Consider the following 21,439-nt stretch of genomic DNA (forward strand, 5'->3'; position numbering starts at 1 on the left):
AATGTTCTTGCTATCGTCTAAATCCAAAATAATCATTAAAATGTCGATCAATAAACAAAATTAAAAGATTTTATCAAATTATTAATAACAAAAATACGGGACCAATGCATCAGACAAACCTAATAAATATATGTCACTCCATGCCTTAACGTTTAACATGTTATCACTTGAATTTTGATTCTCCTTATAACTTGAGTAATACACTTTTCTTTTATTATTTTCTTGCTCAAATATATATATATTGAATCTGAAATATGAAACAGAAGAAAAACTCACAATGTTACTGAATAATATGTAAATGTTCACTTTTTCTTCATTATGCATGTGTATAAAGAAAAACGATGTTTGGTGTGGATAATTAAATGAGCTTTGTTATAAAAAAAAAATACCAATGAGCAACTTTTTAACTTAACACGTGTGAGATTCCTGTTACATGTCTTAACACAAAATTTAATTATTATAGTATATTTTTCTTATTTCTTTTATATATATATATATATATATATATATATATATATATATATATTTCAAACATTTTCATATATCTTTTTAGTTTGAAGAGCAAGTTTAATTAGACATAATGTGTTTTTCAGTTATTCTATTGTTTTTAAATGATGTGTGTATGATTTTTGTTTCTCATCCAATATTTACAATTTTCTTATGAATAAATTTTACTCTGCATAACAAGAAATGAATTGTTCTAGCCAATGTAAAAAATTTCTTCATCTTTTCTTGAGTTTACTTTTTTAACTAGTCATCATATTTCTAAGTCATTCCACAATTCTAATTAATGTGTGTGTGGTTTTCATTTATGATGGAATACATACAACTTTTTTATAAACCAATTCTCATTGCATTGTGCAATGCTCCATTTTTAGCTACTTACCATAAACTTGTTCTTCTTCTAAAGCTTGTTGCTACTTGAGAGAACGCATAGAAGCATCATATTCATTTATAAATATTACGTTACAAAATTTGTCATGAACTTTTTATAGGGTTTTTCCCTACACTTCCAAACATTTTTTCTTCGCCTCCATTTTTTTTTTAAATTTGTACTTTCTCTTTCGGTAAATATATTTATTTTCTCTCTTATCTAAGACATACTAAGTGACCCCATCCCTAAGTTTATTTTTTTTACAGATATCGACATCCAATATTTTTCTTTATTTTTTCTATTACAGATGTTGACATCCGATATTGATTCAAAATTAGTATAGTTCAATTCAAAATTAGTGCAGTTCGATTCAAAACTAGTGCAGTTCAATTCAAAATTGGTACAATTCGAAAAATAATTAAATTTAGTACAATTCATATTATAATAGTAGTTTAATTCATATCACAGTATAGTTCAATACAATACAATTCAGTTCTTTAGAATATAAAACGTTCAAGTGAACTAATTTTCAATTCATTGTATATTTTAATACAATTCAATAAATTATGTAAAAACCTAGTCTTAGATAAGAAAAGGGAAAAATATATAATTTTATTATATTTTCATTTTAGTATCTTTTTAATGGAAAAGTATAATAAACTTTACTATGGGGTCTTTTTAATAACAAATGCGTGTAATATTTTATTCGTGTTTCCTTTTTCGTAGATTTTTAAAAATTTTCATTTTAGTTATTTTGATAGTCTCAACTTTTATTCTCTAATCGTTATGTTTTGTATTTAAATAATTGGGACGAGTTGGTAGTTAATAAATATATTTACAATATCTACAGTTTATGAAATTCAAACAAATATCTTTCACACGAATTTATCTTATTTGTGTGAAACACTCTCGTATTAATAACTGAAAAAATATTTTGTCCGTAATAAAATAAAAAGGTTGTTTAAAACGTTAATGCAAGGTTGTTAGTGTATTTAATTAATTATATTTTAGTTATACTTAACCGTTATTACCTGTAATTTGAAAATAAAATTAATTACAATATCTACAATATATGAGATTCAAACAAATATCTTTCGCATCTCTGAATCTAAAAAATGGAAATGCGGATAACATTTTACTATTCTATAATTATTTCCTTTAAAAAGGGCAGTTGAATATCTTGCGTAGACATTGAAATTTATTTTGTTTGCGTGGAATACACTCTAATTAATAATTGAAAAATATTTTGTCTGTAATTAAATAAAAAATTTGTTTAAAACATTAAGGCAAGATTGTTAATATATTTAATTTAATTTAATTATATTTTAGTTATAGTTAACAGTTGTTGTTTTAGAGTGGGTTCTGTTAAGAAGGGTAGGAAAGGGGGTTGGGAGGAAAAGTTACATTGAATTCAATTCACCTGACCTTCAACGAATGCCATCGCTCTCTGTCTCCACTCTGGATTTCGATGTTTCTTTCCTTTATTTGCTGATTGTTACTATTTATAATACTGATTATTAAAGGATAGAAAGAGAAAGAGAGAGAGGGGGAGGCAGAGTGGAAGCGAGGGATACTTTGCTTCTTGGCGGTGGAAACGACGGCGGCGATGGCGGAGGGGGAGGAGCTTCGGCCTGACTTGCTGAAAAACACGCCTTCTAACATTGCGAGATTGGAGGATGTGATCGAACACTCTAAAGCAAGGCACAAGTATCTGGCGCAGACGTGTAGCCCCTCTGATGGCGGTGATGTTAGGTGGTACTTTTGTAAGATCCCTCTCGCTCCCAACGGTATCTGTCTAATTCCATCGCTAGGGTTTTAGGATTTCAATTCAGTACTCACATTATATTTATAGTCATAGTAACTATCTCTCTACCCATCCGGATTCTGGAGACACACATTCTTGGTTGTTCTTGATTGTTCTTGATTGTTATTATTCATTGCCCGCTTCGCCGCATTCATAAACAATTATTTTTTTTTCTAACAGAGTTGGCAGCGTCAGTCCCACGAACAGAGATGGTAGGCAAGAGTGACTATTTTCGTTTTGGCATGAGAGATTCTCTAGCCATTGAAGCATCTTTCTTGCAGGTCATTTTATGAAATGTATACTTTAATATTTCGTTGTGTTTCTCTTTTATTTCAATCATCAACTGGGTGACCTTTAGATAGTGAGAATCTTTCTTGTTTATGGATTGGTAGAGAGAGGAAGAACTGCTTTCTAGTTGGTGGAGGGAGTATGCGGAATGCAGTGAAGGCCCAAGAGAACGGCAGAGTTCCAGTACAAAATCAGATACTGGATCTTTTTTGGGACGTACTGAACCGTCTCAACTCTATGAAATAGAAGAAGAGAGGGTTGGTGTCCCTGTAAAGGGAGGACTGTACGAGGTAGACTTGGTTTCCAGACATTGTTTCCCTGTTTATTGGAACGGAGAAAACAGACGTGTCCTAAGAGGTCATTGGTTTGCACGTAAAGGGGGCCTGGATTGGCTACCACTTCGCGAAGATGTTGCTGAACAACTAGAGATTGCTTATCGTAGTCAGGTCTGTATGATTATTCAAATTATTCATTTCATCGTGTGATCACCTTTTACAAATTACGAAAATGCTGTTCCGCCACACGATTACGAAAATGTGTTCAGCACAACTATTGCATTTCAATTACTAGGTAAACTAGGTAATTCTAACAATCTATTTCTTTGTTTCTTAATTGTTATTTATTTATATTTACATTTAATTTTACTGGATGAAAATTTATGAGATCAGAATCAGAAGGTATGTTGTAAGCCTAAAAGAGATGAAAGCAAAATAGGAAAAACAAGAAAGGACAGGCAAATAAAACATTTGAAATACTTTTTTTTTTTGCTGGGTTTCAATTAGAATAGGCAAATTTCAGTTTGTTTTCTTCTTTGCTTCAGAAAGTGAAAGATTTATTTCTTATTGATTTCTATAGGTTTGGCACCGAAGAACATTTCAACCATCAGGACTTTTTGCTGCTCGAGTTGATTTGCAAGGCTCCACTCAGGTATGCACAATTTATTTGGATTAAATATATATATGTAATCCTTATAAATAGGGCAATGTTTGTCTTTAGTCCCTAGAAAAACAATTTCATTTTGATCTCTCATTTATAGAACAGTCTGTGGTCACTATTTCTTTAAGCGGGGACTACAAAGAGACATGTTTTCTGTGAAGAACAAAAACCACACCTAACACATTTCTAAAAGCAAGAGACAAAAGAAGCAATTTTTCCTCGAGGGACTAAAGGTTAACATTTTAAATGTTTCTAGGGCATACAACATATTTAACCCATTTATTTAGTGTTGTGGATTGAATTTTATTACTAATATCTCATGCATTATTGTATATTGGTGTTGAATACGCAGGGCCTGCATGCCCTTTTCACAGGAGAAGACGATACCTGGGAGGCCTGGCTAAATATTGATGCTTCTGGCTTTTCTAGTTTTGTTAGTTTTACTGGAAATGCTATCAAGCTTAGGCGTGGTTACTCTCCATCAAATTCTCCAAAACCAACCCAGGTTTTCTTTCCCCTCCTTTATTGCTATAGTAACATGTAGATACAAACAGTATGCCATTAGAGTTTTCCTCATTCTTTACGTAGGAGAGCACAAGTGATATCCCAATTCTGCTATGTAATTTGATCTTCTACTATTTCTGTGATTCTAAAGGTGTGTTTGGGCTGACATACACATTCTCATGTCTACCATACCGCAATCAAATATTATTTAACACTTATTTTATATTAGATAGAAAATCAGCAAGTATATCACATTCAATGTAAGTGATTATTGAAATGGGAAAATGTTACTATGTTTCTTATGATTACATTATATATATATATATATATTTGTAACCTGTATCTCATTTTTTATGCATTTGATTTCATATTGTGGATGGTCATTAGCTGCTTTAGAACAAACTGTATGTGCATTCTTTTTGGAAGGACATAAATACCGATATTTCTATTGTTATTAAGTTGGAACTTTTAGCAGGATGAACTAAGACAGCAGAAGGAGGAGGCTATGGATGATTACTGCTCCCAGGTATGCAACATAAAATCAAGATTATTATCATTATTATACTGTTGTCTCTCACCAGTGTCATCACAGTTGTTACATTTCTGCTGACACCTGGGACGGGGGGACTTGTTTTATCGTTTTCAGAAAACTGAATTTATCAGATAGTATAGCTCCCCAGTCCTGCCTTGGTTTATTTGATGTAAACTACATGATAGTAATTGTTTGTAGGTCCCTGTTCGACACTTGGTATTTATGGTTCATGGTATTGGCCAAAGGTTGGAAAAATCCAATTTGGTTGATGATGTGGGCAATTTCCGGCATATTACAGCAAGTCTTGCAGAGCAGCACCTTACTGCTCATCAGCGTGGCACCCAAAGGGTCCTCTTTATCCCATGCCAGGTATTCAATATGTTATTCGGTGTGTGTTCCAAGCCTTTTTTGCTCCGTTATGTTTCTCCTCTGTTTTGAGGCTGTTTTTCCCTTCTCTATAAAACTTAGCCCTATATCACGCCTAGATTTTCCTTTTTTTTACACTGGACCTTATTTTTGCGGTTAGGGTTATAAATTGGAGCTGAACATGTGCTAATCTGTAGTTATTATATTGAGATATGTACTGTGGATCTGAAGACCTTATTCCTGAATTGTCTCTTGTACTGCATAGTAAGAAACTTGCATTAAGCCTATAAATCTCCTTGAAATCTCTCTTAGTTTTTGATTGTCAATTTCACGTGCTTTCCTTTCTTACCAATTTTGAGAATTTGTGGTATTTTCACATTTTAGTTTCCTTGAGTAATATATTTGGTTAGATTAAAAATAATTACAGTAAAGTAGACAGCATTTTAAGGAATAATTAAACTATGTTAGGCAGAATTGGAATGTAGTCTGTACTTGGTTACAATATAAACTTCTCTTTTTATTTTTATTTTTTTAACTTTTGTACAACTTTTCTAAGTCGTTTAGCTACTTGTACAAGCTATGATGACGTAGGAAAGAGCAATCCTATTGAATCAACCAAAATTAAACACCAAAGAAATGCCAAAACATAAACCAGTCATACATGTTTTGTGCCACTGAGAATCCTTGAGATCATTCCATTCTAAGTTAATGCTTGAATGACTATGTAAATAGAACATATACAGAAACCTGATACCCTTATTTAGTACGTTTGCTCTAATGTTAGTCATGATTTTCAATTTATTTAATTCTAACTAATTGACCATTTCATGTTATCAAGTGGAGAAAAGGTTTGAAGCTGAGTGGTGAAACTGCTGTTGAAAAAATAACATTAGATGGAGTGCGGGGATTGCGTGTCACATTGAGTGCAACTGTTCATGATGTATTATACTACATGAGCCCAATTTACTGTCAAGACATAATTGACTCGGTATGTTTTCTTATATTTTTGAGTGTACGTACTGCTCTGAATCTTCATTTAATTATACCCAAAATGATAGCTCAAGCGAGGAGGATTGCAAGACACTTGTAAGGAATACTTTAGTTATATTATTATCCAATATGGGATCTTAGCCCTCTTTTTGTACATTTAAATAAACTAAGCAAAGCATTAATGATCTTGACAGCAATGATGCTCAATCACTATTGTTTTGAGTTGTTTGGCTAAGTAAATTCTTATTTTTGTATTTTCAATCCTTCTGGCATTTAAGAAATAATTATTTATATTGGTACTTTTCTTGGCTATGATAAAGCTGAGAAAATGATTACTTAACTCTGTTTTTTAAACTATGTATTTGGCTCTCAATGCTTGACTAGTTCAATGTAAATGATGAAACTGTCTTTCATTGAATCTATAAAAAAAAGGTAAAACAAACTGTGGCTTCCCTGACATGTGATGCCTGAGAACACTAGGATTGGAACCTCAATGGATCATCTTGACCTTTACTCTCTTTTCCTTTCATTTTCTGACATTTTCAGTTGTATTGTTGATGGAACACAGCCTTAGAAAATTCAAACAATAGTAGGTTGTTTCTTCATTCTTCCAATCTTGCTTTAGTTTCCTTTAGAATCCATAAATCCCAAATTCCACTTTCTAAGAGCTCAAGGAAGTTTTATATCTAGATACTCCCTTGCATGTACATGCTTGTTTCCAAACATATTTTGCAATTTCAAACCTATCTGCATAGATAAATGAAACCTTTGCATTTTAGGATTATATGTAATTTCACTGCAGACATCATTTTTAAAAACTAGATGCACAATCACATTTTTAATTTTTTTTTTCTCAGTGGTTGAATATAGGTTGCTTCTAAAAGTTGCATTTTATACCATTGTAATAGATAATTAAAAAAAATACATATTTTGACCTTGGAATTTACTCTTCTTTAGGTATCCAACCAATTGAATCGATTATATCTGAAGTTTCTCAAAAGGAATCCTGGATATGATGGAAAGGTACTTCAGTGAGTAGATTTCCTTCATTTTCCCCTCTGCATTTTCAATGTCTACAGTGGTTCACTTCATGCTGACTTGTGCAGGTTTCATTATATGGTCATTCTCTGGGAAGTGTTCTCTCGTATGATATCCTTTGCCATCAAGATAATCTATCATCCCCATTTCCAATGGAATGGATGTATAAGGAACATGATCAAAATGAAAACTCACTCCCTGATAAGGAATATAATCATGTGCAGAACTCACTAATCAATCAGGATGACACTTTTAGTATGGTGAGTCCCTCTGAAGAAAATAAGGGTACTCAGCATACTAGTCCAGATATGGAGGCAGAATATTGTGAGAAGTCCTCAGTTTTAGGCCCCGAGTTATCAAGTCTACATGAATTTTCTGCAGAACCTAGCTCTGTGGAACCAAGTAACAAGGGAGATGTTTCTGAGTTCCTTTCTGATTCCAGCTACACACATGTTGATAAAATGGGTGCATTGGATGAGCCTGAGAGCATGAATGTTGGGTTTCCAGTAGATAAGGAAGAATGTACAGTTACAAGAAATAAAGATGAAGTAATAAACAAACTCAGAGAAGAGGTTAGTTTCCAGTTGTACTTTTTCCATTTTTAGGAAAAAAATAAATTCTGTAGGTCATTTATAGAAGCTTTCACCTTTCACCTTTAAAGAGAGGGAGAAGGATTGATAGGATGTAAATATGAAAACAGGCTTACTGTTAACAACATCACTCCTTTTAAGATGAAGCAAGAATGTTGATGTGCAGTGTGACATGTTTTAAATGAAATTATCTTTAAGCTGTTAGGTTCATGTCCAGTAATGATCTATGTGTAACTTGCAATGACGATTAAGGCTATGATATTTGTGCTAAAATTTAAATATAATAATGAAGAATGAGGGAGACAAGACAAAGATTAACATTTCAGTGACATGATCATGTATGGCTTATACCATGTCAACCACCAATTTGCCCTATTTATAGATTAGGAGCTAATATTTTATAGTCCTCAAATTTTTGGGAACCATATATTGATTAAGTGTAGAAGTCTATATGTGATGAAGATTTATGTTTCATTCTCCAATTTTGCTGGTCTGTTGGTTCTGTAAATCCTTGTTCTTACCAATAACGCGTGACTCTGCCCCAATTTGATTTGTTCTGTAATAAAGCCTTGGGTCAACGTGAATGGAAGTTTGTTTGTTACACTTAAGTTTATAGGGAAAGTGTCTTGCAAACCTAGGTTGTTATGCTAATTACTAGAATGGCTCCTTGTCTATATCTAGCTCATAAGTTGTGACTATCAAGTTTATTTGTTTAGATTGATTCATTGAGAGCTGAACTGGAATCACGTCATAGCATTAATCATACCGAGGAAGAGTTACATTCTGGTAATTATTGTTTTTTATTTTTTTTGGTCGTGAGATGTTTTCTTTGTTCATCTTGTTTTCTAATTTACAACACAACAAATAAGGATGCTTACATGCTTTTTGCACTATGACAGTACAGAATTTATCTAAAAAGTCACCTCCCATACAAGATGCACCAAAGAGTTATACCCCATATATAAAGTACACAAAGCTTCAGTTCGAGGTACGGAAAGAGATACGAACTTTGATTCTGTCATCAATGGACAACACTTAAAGGTGTTCCTTGAGATTTGCATTTAACAGACTCAACATTGACAAAAGACAGGCCACAGTTAATAGCTACAGTAATTTTTTAGTAGTTGAGGTTAAGATCAAGTGATTCCAGCTTATTTTAGTTAGGCCTTTTTTGAAGCTGCAATCTTTAGTTTCTGTGGAAAGTAGCAAAATAATTTGAGGTTTTTTTGTTTCGTCTCCTAAAATACTTATATAACTATAATGATTTTAGATATATATTTTTTATTGCTTAAAAAAGTATTTTCCTGAGAACAAGAACAAAAAAGAGACCTATTTATCCTATTATTCATTTGTTTAACTGCATTTATGCCAGGTCGATACATTCTTTGCTGTTGGATCTCCTCTTGGTGTATTTCTTGCACTTCGTAATATCCGCATAGGCATTGGTAAGCAAGTCTTTTATATGGTATTTTACATTTTATTTCAGATCTTGATCAATCCTTTTGAAGAGGCTCCTTCTAAAATCCTCTTCGTTGTCTCTTTGAAGTGAATTCTATATCATGAAATTTGTACTTCAAATCAGTAGAATTTAAGATTGATTTGAAACTGGAAACAAATCACGGAAAGAGAGGCAACTAGTTGGAAGAGAAAAGTAGTTGTTGAAATAAGGTGGGGTTTTAGATTTTTAGAGAGCTTGCCAACGGAGTAGCGAATGGTTATAGAGGATGGTGTCACTTGGATACTTTGTTGTGGTTTTAGGCATATAGGGTGGAAAAGAACGTAAAAGAGATTCCATAATGTAAAGTTAATGTTGTCTTGATATGATATGAAGATCATAAAAGACAGATGAGGGGGAAGATAACCAGAGAGATTCTGTTATTCCTCTTTGCCAAGGGAAACCCCTTCTTCTACTACAACTGTGAAAACAGGTTATTAGCATCTCAAATAAATACTTCCCCATGTCCTATTCGATTGAAAATTATACTTAAAAGTCCCTCTCCTCAACTCCCAAATTTTCAAATAGACCTTTCTAATTACTCTTACCACCTCCTTTACTAACTGGGTTTCCCAGTTACCAGTCACCCCTTACATCTCGTTGGTTCATTTGCCTCCTTGAATAATAGACCTTTAATACCTCTTGGCCAGGTTCATAACATATGATGTTTTCCAATGCAATACAGAAACATATAAAATTGGCCCTTATTTATGCTAATGCTAGATCGTAATTATAACTGATTAATGAATCATACGGGTAAGGAAATATAGGGACTAGTCTTGAGAGGTTACCCAAGATATATTCAAATTAATTGTAAAATACAGTTGCTGCTATACTATTGAATTTTTTTGTCATGTATTCTAACACTGATCAACTTTCGCTGTGTGTTCTTTTGTACTAACAATCTCCCTTCAATTTTGTTTGGCTTTATTAAATTAATGTTAAAACTTTGTGTTTTTATCAGGAAAAAGTTATGATTACAAGTGCCAGTCATATAATAACATCCAGTTTTTAAGCATATGCATCTTGGTTGATAACTATGTATTCTTTCTTGTTTGTTTCAGGTAAAGGACAAGAATATTGGGAGCAGGAAAATATAAGAGAAGAGATGCCAGCTTGTCGGCAGTTGTTCAACATTTTTCATCCGTACGATCCAGTAGCATACAGGTTTGAAAAATTACAGTCCCAATGAAGTATCCATAGTGATTAAATGAGTACTGTAGTGAACCCTGTAATTTAATTTCTTACCATCATTTTATTTGTATAATATTCCACTGTTTGGGTGCCCTGATTCTTTTTGTTTATTAAATTCATACTAAGTCTCGTTTTTAATTGTTTCCTTATTTTAGTGGGTTTCAATCTGTTAGTGAACTTGGGATTTTCGAAGCTGCTATAGTACCTGATCTAATTAGTAATTATTAGAATAAATAGACGTTTCTGGTTAAGGTATTGCTTGCATAATATATTGTTATTGTTTGCTGGCTTTCTTTTCCTTTCCCTAACATTAGCTTGTGGAATGATAAACACTGCTTCAATCATTAATTTGCAAATTATTTTTATTTTTAAAATTCATCACAGGATTGAGCCACTTGTCTGTAAAGAATACATCAGCCAACGACCAATTTTGATTCCATATCACAGAGGAGGGAAAAGGTTGCACATTGGATTTCAGGTGGGTCAACAAAGATTATAGAATTATGTGACTGCTTTGGACCATAATATCCATCTCAAATAATGCTCTAAATCTTGATGTAGGAATTTACTGAAGACTTAGCTGTTCGAACTCACGCAGTAAAGAATTATATGAAATCTGCAAGGGTGAGCTACTCTTTTTTGCACAAAAGAATAACCAAGTGTAAGAGAAGACAAAAGGTTTAAAGGTTAAGTGAAAAGAATATATGTTTCAATTATAATTGCACGTTAATTTTTTATTATTCTCTCGTGCTACAATTAATCCAATTTTCTCCTTAATAAAACGTGTTTTAGAATATTCCATCATTACACTTTGGCTTTTGATGTTTCATTTGACTTGCTTATGGATGGTGGTTGTTGTAGTTGTCATTAATAAAGAATGAAAGGATTTTAACACGAGTACATAAAAAGTAGCAATAGTTTTCCCCCCTTTAGCTACAGTGAAGGAAATGAAGGGTGAGACTATCAGAAACGTCAGAGCTTAAGTAGTGGATGATCATTAATTGTTTATTTTTTATTGCTTTATAAGTTGTTTGCTTTGGAGTGGTGTTTAGGACTCCGATTTTTCATTATCAGGTTAGCAATTCTTGATAGAAATAGAAATGTACCAATAAACTAAGCTTAGTTAAAGTTTTGTTACAAGTCCTAATTATTATGTACAGAAAACACAGTAATATTTTTCTCTAACATCCATAATTGAAACAAAAGATACACGTAATTTATAATAAATCTTTCAGACTGAATATAAAAAACACGATCTCTGATATTTTATTTTCTAGTCTTGTGCATGGTAATGATTATCATTTCTGTTCTCTAAGCAGGATAGGGTAATCACTTTGTGTCAGTCGAGGAAATTGGATAACATAGGAGGTAACATAGTCATTTATGTTCTTTTTTGTTTAATATCTTTTTTTATGAATTTCATATTCATGATATTTAGAATTCTATCCCTTTTAGGACCACTGGTTTAGTGGATGTTAAAAGGGAGATTATAATCTTTGTGGCTTTCCACTTGTAGGTGACTTAGAAGGATTTTTCTTTCGACAAGGATTTGAATGGTTTTATTATTTAGCTTATGTTTTTTTCATTGTCTAGCCTCGCTGCAATTGACTTAAGAAATGTCCCCTTCCAAACAATGAAATAAACATTAACAATGCTTCTTGCACTGGGTAAATAAGTAGTGGTTCTTGTAGGCAGTGAGTTTGGTTGACTGACTTTTTGGCAAGTATTATAGAAACACAATCAAAATCAAAGGTGTTGAAGTTTTTAGGCCTGTATTGTAATCTGTTAATAATCCTGGAGAATAGTACTGAACTCATTTTTTAAAACTTAAGGGGCCTGCTTGCCAAATTTTCATACTAAATCTTAAACTATGATTTTAGATGAGCTCAGACTAACATTTATTCGAATGCTTGTGGGATTAGATCTTACTGGTTTGCTTTATCTTCTATGTAATCTTTGTTCCTAATGTAGAAATATATTTTCATGCATGGTTTTGATTATGAAGTTTGTGTTTACAAAAACAATAGCAGTGCCAAAAGGGTTGTGTTTGATGCTAATTTTGCAACTATAACAGTCTTCTGTTTATCAAAGGAATTTACTTCTCTAATGGGTGTGTTGTGCCTTATGGGATTAAGTGTAGGGTTGTAATTGTTAATTGAAAAACCAATAGTTGAAATTATAACTTATATAATTTCTCATGTGTGTACACGTACTTAATCACAATTTCAACTTCCAATTTTTCCATCGTGGTTCTAACTGGTTTTACTCTCCAAAGTGCAGCCTGCCAATTTAGAGGAGAACCAACATGTCAAACTATTTTTCTTTATGCTGCAACATCAATGTGACAATGGCTTTCGTGTATTTTTGTTCAAATTATTGCCTTTTTGTATTGAAGGGGAGAGTTCGGAAGAGGAAGAAGAGACATCATATGGATCTTTCATGATAGAGAGGTTAACAGGAAGTAAGAGTGGTCGGATTGATCACATGCTTCAGGTAAGAAGTTGTTCTAATTAGCTACTGCACTCTTGTGTCTCTAGTATGGTGCAAAATGAGAACATACAACACAACTGATTTATAAACTCTTTGGTATAAATGAAGTCTCCATCATGTCCTTGGGTATATGTACTATCGAGCATTCCTTTTCCAGGATAATTCAAAATGGCCTACAGATAAGTCAATGTAATGACCAGACCTTATATTGAGTGTGAGGGTCCTCCAGTCCATTGGTTAAAAAAATGCTTTGCCTCTGTAGATGCAAACCCTAGAAGTCAGACTCACACCATGGTACCATGGGCCTAGTGAAATAAAAGTGTTGAAGTACTGTATATCTCATATTTCAATCATTCCCCTACCGTACACCTTTCTTGTTGTAAAGTGCTTTGCTTCTTTTCAAGGAGATCTTGGTATTTGCATGAAAAATATCAATCTCAAGTACCAAGACATTACAAATTGCAATTTTGGAATCAAAATAATTTAACAGGAACATGTTTGAAAGGGAATGGGATTACTTTAAGGTTCTTTCCAAATCATCACTGCCTTTGGTTTCTTTCATTTAGTTTTCTGTCCAATATGGTGTTTATCTGTTATTAATTTCACTTTTTCTTCATAAATCGTATGCAGGACAAGACCTTTGAGCATCCATATCTGCAAGCAATTGGAGCACATACGTAAGTGTGTTTGTAACTATCACGTTCTTGTAGAGTTGTATTATATTAGAACTGGAGTGAATAAGGCAATTGGGTTATATTCTGTCACCGGTTGAGCTGGTATTTTTCTTATAAAATTTAATACTTGTCTTATGAGCCTTTTCCTTTTGCACTCCAATGACATTTTTGGACACCTCATTCGTTCCAGAATGGTTTTCCATAATGTATATTTTACATTTCGGAATGTCCATCCCGAAATGAATAGGAATGGCCTAATATTTTATTGGATGCACAACCAAGCATCCTATCCTGTGCTACCTTGTGGCCACCGATTTTAGTCGTGGAAACAATCTCTTAGCTTATTAAAGTACGGTTGCATACGGTTGTTCTTTCTAGAGCTCTGGCCGTGGAGGTCCATCCTTCTACTATATTTAATTTTTAAATTTAAGAAAATATGTGTTTTAGAAACCACCCTCTCCCTCCTCGGGAAATGTTTGATTAGATCATGTAAAACTAGGATTAAATACTAATTAGTCCCTATTTGTGTTCAGTTTTTATTCAATTTGGTTCTATTAATTTTTGTTAATTTTGCTTAATTTGATCAATTTTGTTAACGTTGTTTAAATAGTAAAGAGGGTAGCCCAGTCCGTCTGATTTGACGACTCATTTTATCTTACATGTCTCGTTTATTTAATGTGATATGGATTTTAAATTTTAAATCAAATAGATGGAATTTGGGTTCATGACCATGGCAGAACCTCCTCCACCCACTTTCGACCACAATGATGAGTGGAACGGAACGTGAGCTCTGATGCCAGAGGAATTGCAGTGAAACAGTGAAATGAAACAGCCACTAGGCTAGGGCGGAGGAGAATGGAGGAAATGAAGGTGTAATGTGTGTCGGGTGTGACTAGTGTTGTGTTGTGCCTCATTCTTCAAGAGTGAATGGAGGTGAGAATCCGATGGGTTATGATGAGGATGGGTGGAGGGATTTTGGGGAAAAGAGATGGAAGAAATGAGGATTGTGAGGATGGGGGAGCATCAGGATGGCTTCAATGGTGGTCCCGGAAGAAGAAATTGTGTGTGGGAAGAGTTTGGGAAGAAGAGGTATGCTCCTGGTGTGTACCTCTGTTTCGCGCTTGGGTGGAGAGAAAAAAGTGAGTGTTGTGTCCCGTTGGGCAGCAGAGCACCATCTGACACCATTAGTTTCTCCATTTCTCACTCTGGTTCTAATGTTGAACGTGAGTGTATGATCAAGATGATGAATGGTGTTTGATGATGGTTTGGAAGGGATGGGAGGAAGAGGATGATGGTGAAGGTTGCGTGGGAATTTGGTTTTCTGCGTGGAGTGATGATAAAAACGGTGGAGGTTTTGATGAAAGATGGTGTGCTGGTTGGAGGAAGAAAAATAGTGGAACCTTATGTGAGGATATGGGGTTGAATAAAATGAAAGCTCCCCTCCACGTCATAAAACAGACCACATCAGAAGAAGAACGATGTGTTGTTAATTATTTGAATGACGTTAAAAAAAAGATTAAAGTTGACGAAAATTAAGATTTGATTAAAAAAAATTAGGATTAAATTGAATAAATTAGATAAAATTAGGGCTAAATTAGTATTTAAGTTTATAAAACTAATAAAATGCAATTAAATAGAAATCACGACTTATGTCTCTTCTGATTAGCATAAGTTTTCTTTATCCAATTGCCTGGTTGATGGCGCAATTGTTGGGTCAGAGTCACATGTGAAACTGCAAATCAAATCAAATGCAATGTGGTGACTGAAATGATCCCGGTCCTATGATTTTGAGTCTGTTTCTCATCATATTTTGTCGAGCATTTGTTTAGTCTGGTTCCTGTTACGATCTGTTTTTGCTCAGATACTTGCATTTTTAATACTCTGTATTCTCTTTTGGTTTCAATCGATTTTCCTCCCTTGTTATGCCATAAGGCAATATTATTAGACAATTATGAATGTGTAGTGTACTTAAAGAAGCCTGTCCATTAATTAACACGCCAGAAAAAAGATGGAGGAGGATACATGGTTAGTGTAAGATCTGACGAGGGAATTTGCTTTTAGGAACTTCGTTATCTTAACTACATGAGGATTTATTGACAGATTTGCCATTTATGTCCGCTTACTTTACTACTGACGTGTTTAATCTTTCTTTCTGGTTGACAGAAATTATTGGCGGGACTATGATACCGCACTTTTCATATTGAAACACCTGTATCGAGATACACCAGAAGACCAAGATATAATAGAAGATCCCGATTTGTCAGTCGTATCTAGCATGGACAAATCAATACACGAGAGTACCTCTGTTGGCTGGTATGAACCAAGAGACACTATAGAGGAAGATCTTCCGTTAACTTTCTCGGACAAGGTTATGGTTCGAAGCTTCTCGAGCAAAGCTAAGAAGGTTCTGCAGAAGCACACTGCGTCTAATTACTAAATGCATCGCTGCCGGTGTAATCCCTCAAGGTTACCTGCTATGCGATTCAATTGTACATGTTCATAAGATATTAACATCCATCTCAACATGCGGTTACCGCCTATACTCAATGTAATCGAGATTGTATAATTTTGCGAAAGAATGTATAGTAGACAGATCTCCATATTAGGGTTACTTCATATAGCTCGCTTGTGTAGTGTTGAATTAGACAGACTCTTCCCAATATATATGGAATAAAAAATATTTGAGGAAATAAACGAAATTTCCTTCTGCACGACGATTGGTAACTTAGTATAAGAACTCTATATTCCCTGGTGGTAGAATAAACATTGTTTCAATTTTTTTTCAGTTAGGTAGAGAGATTGATTGAAAATGAAATGGAATGTAAGGGAGAGAGATCCATTTGCTTCATCTATGGCGTGGGTGGGATCGCTAATCCTAAGAGTTTGACGCAAAATGATTCTACCTAGCTTACCTAACCAAATGCTGTTTTCTGCAGAGATAACGAGAAGGAATGGTTCCCCAAGAAAGTGTATGTTTTATTCTTTTTGTTTCTGGTTTCCTTTTGTTTGGTATCCCATTTCTTGTACTCATAACATGTTGAAAAAAAAAAAAATTTACATGTGCATAAATGTGAACTAACTTGGATGTAAGAAGAAACAAAGTAGAATTGTAGAGAAAGGTGCCAACACAGAAAGAAAGAATACTACGTTTAACAGAGCGAAATGGATTGATGGTCGCTTCACTTCTCCTCAAAATCAACATCAATAATGTCAGGATCCGATCTTGAGTTTGTTCTACCACCTGCCCCTCTTGAAAAGAAATCCCCTTTACCACCTTTAGGCTGCCACACGATGTTGCCACAGCCTGTACATCGAATTACTTGGTTCTTGTAGCCAGTAAACTGCATCTTGCAAGCCGGACAGGATCCCTGTCCAGTTTGAATTTGAATTTAAATTTGAGTACAACACAAAGCAACAGAGATTAGAGATTGAGAATAATGGGATGGGATGAGTACCTTGATAACTAAGGAGTTGGCCAAGGTTCCAATGAGAAGAGGCCCAGCAAATGGAAGCACCCATGTTGCGATTATCAGAATGCGAAAAAGCCAACCAGAGAGTGCGAACCAGATGAAGAAAAGCGTCTGAGCAGTGATAACCAGTCGAAATTAAGTGTAAATAAAATATGGTTGTGCTATATACCGATAGAAAGAAGCACGGATTTACTTACAGCGAAGCTCTTTCCAATAGGACTATCGAGAAAGTCGTTGAGCTGCTTCCTGTACTGCACCAGTGCAAAATCACAGTCAAATCAATCACAAAATCACATTCATCCATCATACCAAAATACAAAAACACACACACACACTGACCTTGGGCCAGTTCCTTTGGAAATCGATGCTGAAAGTGCGGTAGCGCTGGCCAATCTCAAATTCCCGATCAATCTCTCGGGCTCGGTCGGCGGCGGCCCTGGCGACGGAAGAGAGACGGCGTGAAAGGGAATAGCGGCGGTCGATTCGCTCGGCAGTCCTCCTGGCTTCGAAGACGAAGCGCTCAAAGCCATCGTTGGCAGTTCTCCATGCCTCCCTCCAAACCCTATCCATGTCTCCCCTGCCCTTACCCTTTCCATTTCCATTACCAAAGGCTCTCACTGTCACCCTCCCTCTCCTCTTCACCACAGACTCAGCCCTAAACCTAACGCTTGGTGGTTGCCACCGCACAGGCACCGTTGCCGCCATCATTTTCTTCGCCTCGCACTTCACGCTCCTCTCATCCCCTCCTTCAACTCACCTCACCTCACCTCGCCCTATATGCCATGTATCTCTCTTTTACTCTATCACCATAATTATTATTATTATTATTACAATATATTTTCTTTTTTATTTTATTTTATTTTATACTAATCTCTTGTTTATTTTAATTTCATTTCACCCATTATCTTCTGCTATAACCAAACAATGCTTACATATTTATGTTTTAAAAATAGTTTTTTATTCTTACATAAAAAATAAATAATTTTATTTAGACTTTTATGACTAAAGATTAAAGAAATAAAATTACAATTCTCGCATAACCAACAGAAAAAAGTTCACTAAAAAAACAGCCCTAAATTAACTGAAAAATCATTGGAAACTAAATTGTAATTAAGTTATGATTGAGTTTTTTAATGAATGATAAAAGCTTAATGAGAAAAATAAGAAATAGTATAGATAGGTAAAGTCTGAATTGCAATTAAGTATAGATTGAGTCCTACTTAATCTGAACAATAAAATTCAATAAAAAATAATGTTGACTTTTCTCTTGACTAATGTCTCTCTTAGAATAAAATGTTAATAAAATATTAACTTAACTTAACTTCTTGAAGTGTCTTTTCAAACACGTTTATCTCCTAAATAAAAAACTAAAAACTAAATTAAAATATTAAAATATTAAAAATACGAAACTTTAGTTACATGTACAATTCTTACTCTTATCTATAGTTTGTAAGAAAGTGTCAACTCATGATATAAATTATAATTTGTAAAATTAATGTTATAACGATCGAAAAATCTAGCAATTTAAGATGAATGTTTGCTTGTTTAGTAGGAAACAATCACATTTCTACATGGATACTCATTCTTTTTCCCAAGATTTATTTCATCCCTGTTGTTTGTTAATTAAGTAAGGTATAATCTGACTCCGATCATATTAAAAAATATTAGTTTAATGGCATTAATATGGATTCAAACTCTAAAAATAGAAGTGTAATGTGAATATGATGCATAAATATTAGCGCTTATAATTTATTTTTTCTTTGCTTCCACCCAAAGAAAAAAAAAACTCTATACAACAGAAAAGGAAACCGATAGTTTGACACTAATGAAAGTTTATGTTCCCACCCTACAATTATTTTTAAGGGGTTTTGGTGCCTTTTTATCAAAAACAGTAATATTTTCTTAAACTTCTTTTACAAGAATACTAGTCGATGTGAGTATTATACTATTTTTATTACTCTAATCATAGAAATTATCATTAATGTCACAAAGATTTCCCAAGTTAAAAAGATTAAATTAATATTTTATTTATAGAAACATGGAAAGACTAGTATTCTTGTTGGTATATATTGAAAATTCTTATCCAGGAGACAACGACTAGTATTCTGTTTACATAATCCCATTCTGGTCAGTGGTCACGTGTGGACAAAGCAACCATATAATTTGTTAATATTTAACAATAAAAATTAAAATAATGAATATTCGTGGTACATGCACGTGCCACGTTTGAAGCTTGAGCCGAAATCAAGGAAGAACATGATTTGAAAAATACAAGTCAACATTTTCTAAGTAGATTAATCAATACGAAAAGAAGAATATAAATGGTGGATAGAGATACTGTAAAAGAGGAAACAGGAAGAGAAGAGATGGCAGAGAAGATGAATGCGATTCAGTACGAGAAGTGTGGGGGAGGTCCCGCCGGCTTGAAGGTTCCGTCGCTTCTTCTGTTACTCTTAATTAAGTGTATTACTGCTGTTTAATTCGAATTATCGTGATTAATTAATTTGCATATTGTGTTGTAAGCAGCACGTTGAAGTCGGAGTTCCCAGTCCAAAGACGAAGGAGGTTTTGGTGAAAGTGGAAGCTGTTAGCATCAACCCAGTCGATTGGAAGATCCAGAAGGGTCTTATGCGACCTTTATTTTTCCCCGGGAACTTTCCTCATACACCTTGTATCCATCTTTTCTCATCAACTCTTCATCTTCTCTTCCTTCATTTCTGCTATTCACCTTTAATAATTTGTTGCTTTCAGGCACCGATATCGCCGGAGAGGTGGTTCAGATCGGAGCACAAGTCAAAGATTTCAAAGTTGGAGACAAAGTCCTTTCTAAACTCTCTACTCGGGTAATTCACCTCTTATTCTTTGCTAATCCTTAAATCAACTAATAATCCCCTTTTTTAATCCATCCATTCAAAACTAAATCATAGTATGATGGTATGCACTAGTTCTAATTAATCTGAAACATATAGTTACTTGATTACTCGATTGTAATATATAGCATGCCATTGATTCTGTGTTGTGTGTGATGAATTACGACATGACAGTATGGAGGAGGATTGGCTGAGTTTGCTGTGGCTAGTGAGAGCTTAACAGCTTCGAGACCACCAGAAGTCTCAGCTGCTGAAGCTGCAGCATTACCTATTGCTGGGCTCACAGCTCGTGATGCTCTCACTAAAATTGCAGGAGTGAAGCTTGATGGGACTGGTGAACCCAAGAACGTTTTGGTAACTGCTGCTTCAGGTGGTGTAGGTCACTATGCTGTTCAACTGGCAAAGCTAGGGAACAACCATGTCACAGCCACTTGTGGGGCTCGCAACATTGAGTTTGTTAAGGGCTTAGGTGCTGATGAGGTTCTTGACTACAGGACTCCAGAGGGGGCTGCGCTTAAGAGTCCATCTGGTAGGAAATATGATGCAGTCATAAACTGCACAACTGGAATACCTTGGTCAACTTTTGATGCTAATTTGACTGAAAAGGCAGTGGTGGTTGATTTGACTCCTAATCCATCTTCATTTGTGACTGCTGCTCTGAAGAAAGTTACTTTTTCGAAGAAGCGACTGGTGCCATTTTTTGTAGATGTGAAGCGTGAGGGCCTGGACTATCTACTTCAGTTACTGAAGGATGGGAAACTCAAGACTGTTATTGACTCCAGGTTTCCTTTGAGCAAAGCCGAAGATGCTTGGGCTAAGAGCATCGATGGCCACGCCACTGGAAAAATCATTGTGGAGCCATAGTTGATTGGCTATACTTTGCTTGGACCTGTTGTAATTCTGTTGTTTCTACGTATTTATCTGGACAAGTTTTGTGTAAGTTCAAAGCTCTGGCTGTATGATAAGTTTTGTGTAAGGATTTTATGTTTACATTTGTTGTATTCAATTAATAATGCGTGAATTCATTGTTGTGTTCATCACTCTATCACATGCGTGGTGAAGTCAATGGAATCAATTTCTTCTTCTGGATCCACTTTTTCTCTTGCAGAGGCCAATGATGTGATGCTTATTTAATGCGGTTGTTTGTGGTATTTCAAGTTCTTTAAATTAATATTACTGTATGAATTCTTACTTAAAATTACTCACAACCACATCTAACCATGTGTAAACCATAAACATTTATGATTTGTTTTTCTTACATTTCATAGTTATATATCTTTCATTATTCATTTTTCCATACATTCCATGTTACATCTTTCATTTA

General features: G+C 34.4%; 3 protein-coding genes across 7 annotated transcripts; 2 read left to right on the top strand and 1 right to left on the bottom strand.

Moving 5' to 3' along the window:
* Positions 1 to 2,248: 2,248 nt before the first annotated feature.
* Positions 2,249 to 16,486, top strand: SGR2 (shoot gravitropism 2 (SGR2)). 5 transcript variants are annotated; one of them, XM_028054463.2, is made up of 20 exons: positions 2,252 to 2,637; positions 2,859 to 2,959; positions 3,071 to 3,412; positions 3,822 to 3,893; positions 4,255 to 4,407; positions 4,879 to 4,932; positions 5,137 to 5,307; positions 6,143 to 6,292; positions 7,252 to 7,317; positions 7,401 to 7,904; positions 8,639 to 8,708; positions 8,822 to 8,910; positions 9,295 to 9,367; positions 10,482 to 10,584; positions 10,996 to 11,089; positions 11,173 to 11,235; positions 11,931 to 11,979; positions 13,007 to 13,104; positions 13,732 to 13,778; positions 15,939 to 16,486. In XM_028054463.2, exons 2-20 carry the CDS (start codon positions 2,888 to 2,890, stop codon positions 16,210 to 16,212), a joined length of 2,544 nt encoding a protein of 847 aa, XP_027910264.1. In that variant the 5' UTR covers positions 2,252 to 2,637; positions 2,859 to 2,887; the 3' UTR covers positions 16,213 to 16,486. The 5 variants fall into 5 exon arrangements, 4 of the variants coding, with proteins under 4 accessions (XP_027910265.1, XP_027910264.1, XP_027910262.1 ...); XM_028054461.2 differs by having other exon boundaries at positions 2,253 to 2,661; XM_028054462.2 differs by having other exon boundaries at positions 2,253 to 2,661; positions 4,882 to 4,932.
* A 241-nt stretch (positions 16,487 to 16,727) lies between these two features.
* LOC114169348 (replicase polyprotein 1ab protein) lies at positions 16,728 to 18,027 on the bottom strand. The gene is made up of 4 exons (XM_028054475.2): positions 17,585 to 18,027; positions 17,443 to 17,496; positions 17,231 to 17,356; positions 16,728 to 17,143 (listed from the first exon to the last, which is right to left on the bottom strand). Exons 1-4 carry the CDS (start codon positions 17,951 to 17,953, stop codon positions 16,955 to 16,957), a joined length of 738 nt encoding a protein of 245 aa, XP_027910276.2. The 5' UTR covers positions 17,954 to 18,027; the 3' UTR covers positions 16,728 to 16,954.
* Positions 18,028 to 19,514: 1,487 nt separating this feature from the next.
* On the top strand, positions 19,515 to 21,208 carry LOC114168444 (chloroplast envelope quinone oxidoreductase homolog). Its single transcript, XM_028053259.2, has 4 exons — positions 19,515 to 19,674; positions 19,772 to 19,916; positions 19,997 to 20,088; positions 20,290 to 21,208. The coding sequence occupies exons 1-4, from the start codon at positions 19,567 to 19,569 to the stop codon at positions 20,977 to 20,979; spliced, it is 1,035 nt and encodes a 344-aa protein (XP_027909060.1). The 5' UTR covers positions 19,515 to 19,566; the 3' UTR covers positions 20,980 to 21,208.
* Positions 21,209 to 21,439: the final 231 nt, after the last annotated feature.

This window comes from Vigna unguiculata, chromosome 11 (genome assembly GCF_037176805.1).
Source record: "Vigna unguiculata cultivar grain cowpea cultivar isolate G323 ecotype 2 chromosome 11, ASM3717680v1, whole genome shotgun sequence".
NCBI lineage: Eukaryota > Viridiplantae > Streptophyta > Magnoliopsida > Fabales > Fabaceae > Vigna > Vigna unguiculata.

Bases quoted from the DNA above. Each gene is read 5' to 3' on its own strand.
- SGR2 (XM_028054461.2), top strand. From the start codon at position 2,481: ATGGCGGAGGGGGAGGAGCTTCGGCCTGACTTGCTGAAAAACACGCCT. The intron at 7,905-8,638 runs GTTAGTTTCCAG...TTATTTGTTTAG, and splicing joins TAAACAAACTCAGAGAAGAG to ATTGATTCATTGAGAGCTGA. The intron at 10,585-10,995 runs GTTTGAAAAATT...AATTCATCACAG, and splicing joins TACGATCCAGTAGCATACAG to GATTGAGCCACTTGTCTGTA.
- LOC114169348 (XM_028054475.2), bottom strand. From the start codon at position 17,953: ATGATGGCGGCAACGGTGCCTGTGCGGTGGCAACCACCAAGCGTTAGG. The intron at 17,497-17,584 runs GTCAGTGTGTGT...GCACTGGTGCAG, and splicing joins TCCAAAGGAACTGGCCCAAG to TACAGGAAGCAGCTCAACGA. The intron at 17,357-17,442 runs GTAAGTAAATCC...ATCACTGCTCAG, and splicing joins CTATTGGAAAGAGCTTCGCT to ACGCTTTTCTTCATCTGGTT.
- LOC114168444 (XM_028053259.2), top strand. From the start codon at position 19,567: ATGGTGGATAGAGATACTGTAAAAGAGGAAACAGGAAGAGAAGAGATG. The intron at 19,675-19,771 runs GTTCCGTCGCTT...TGTTGTAAGCAG, and splicing joins GAGGTCCCGCCGGCTTGAAG to CACGTTGAAGTCGGAGTTCC. The intron at 20,089-20,289 runs GTAATTCACCTC...ACGACATGACAG, and splicing joins TTTCTAAACTCTCTACTCGG to TATGGAGGAGGATTGGCTGA.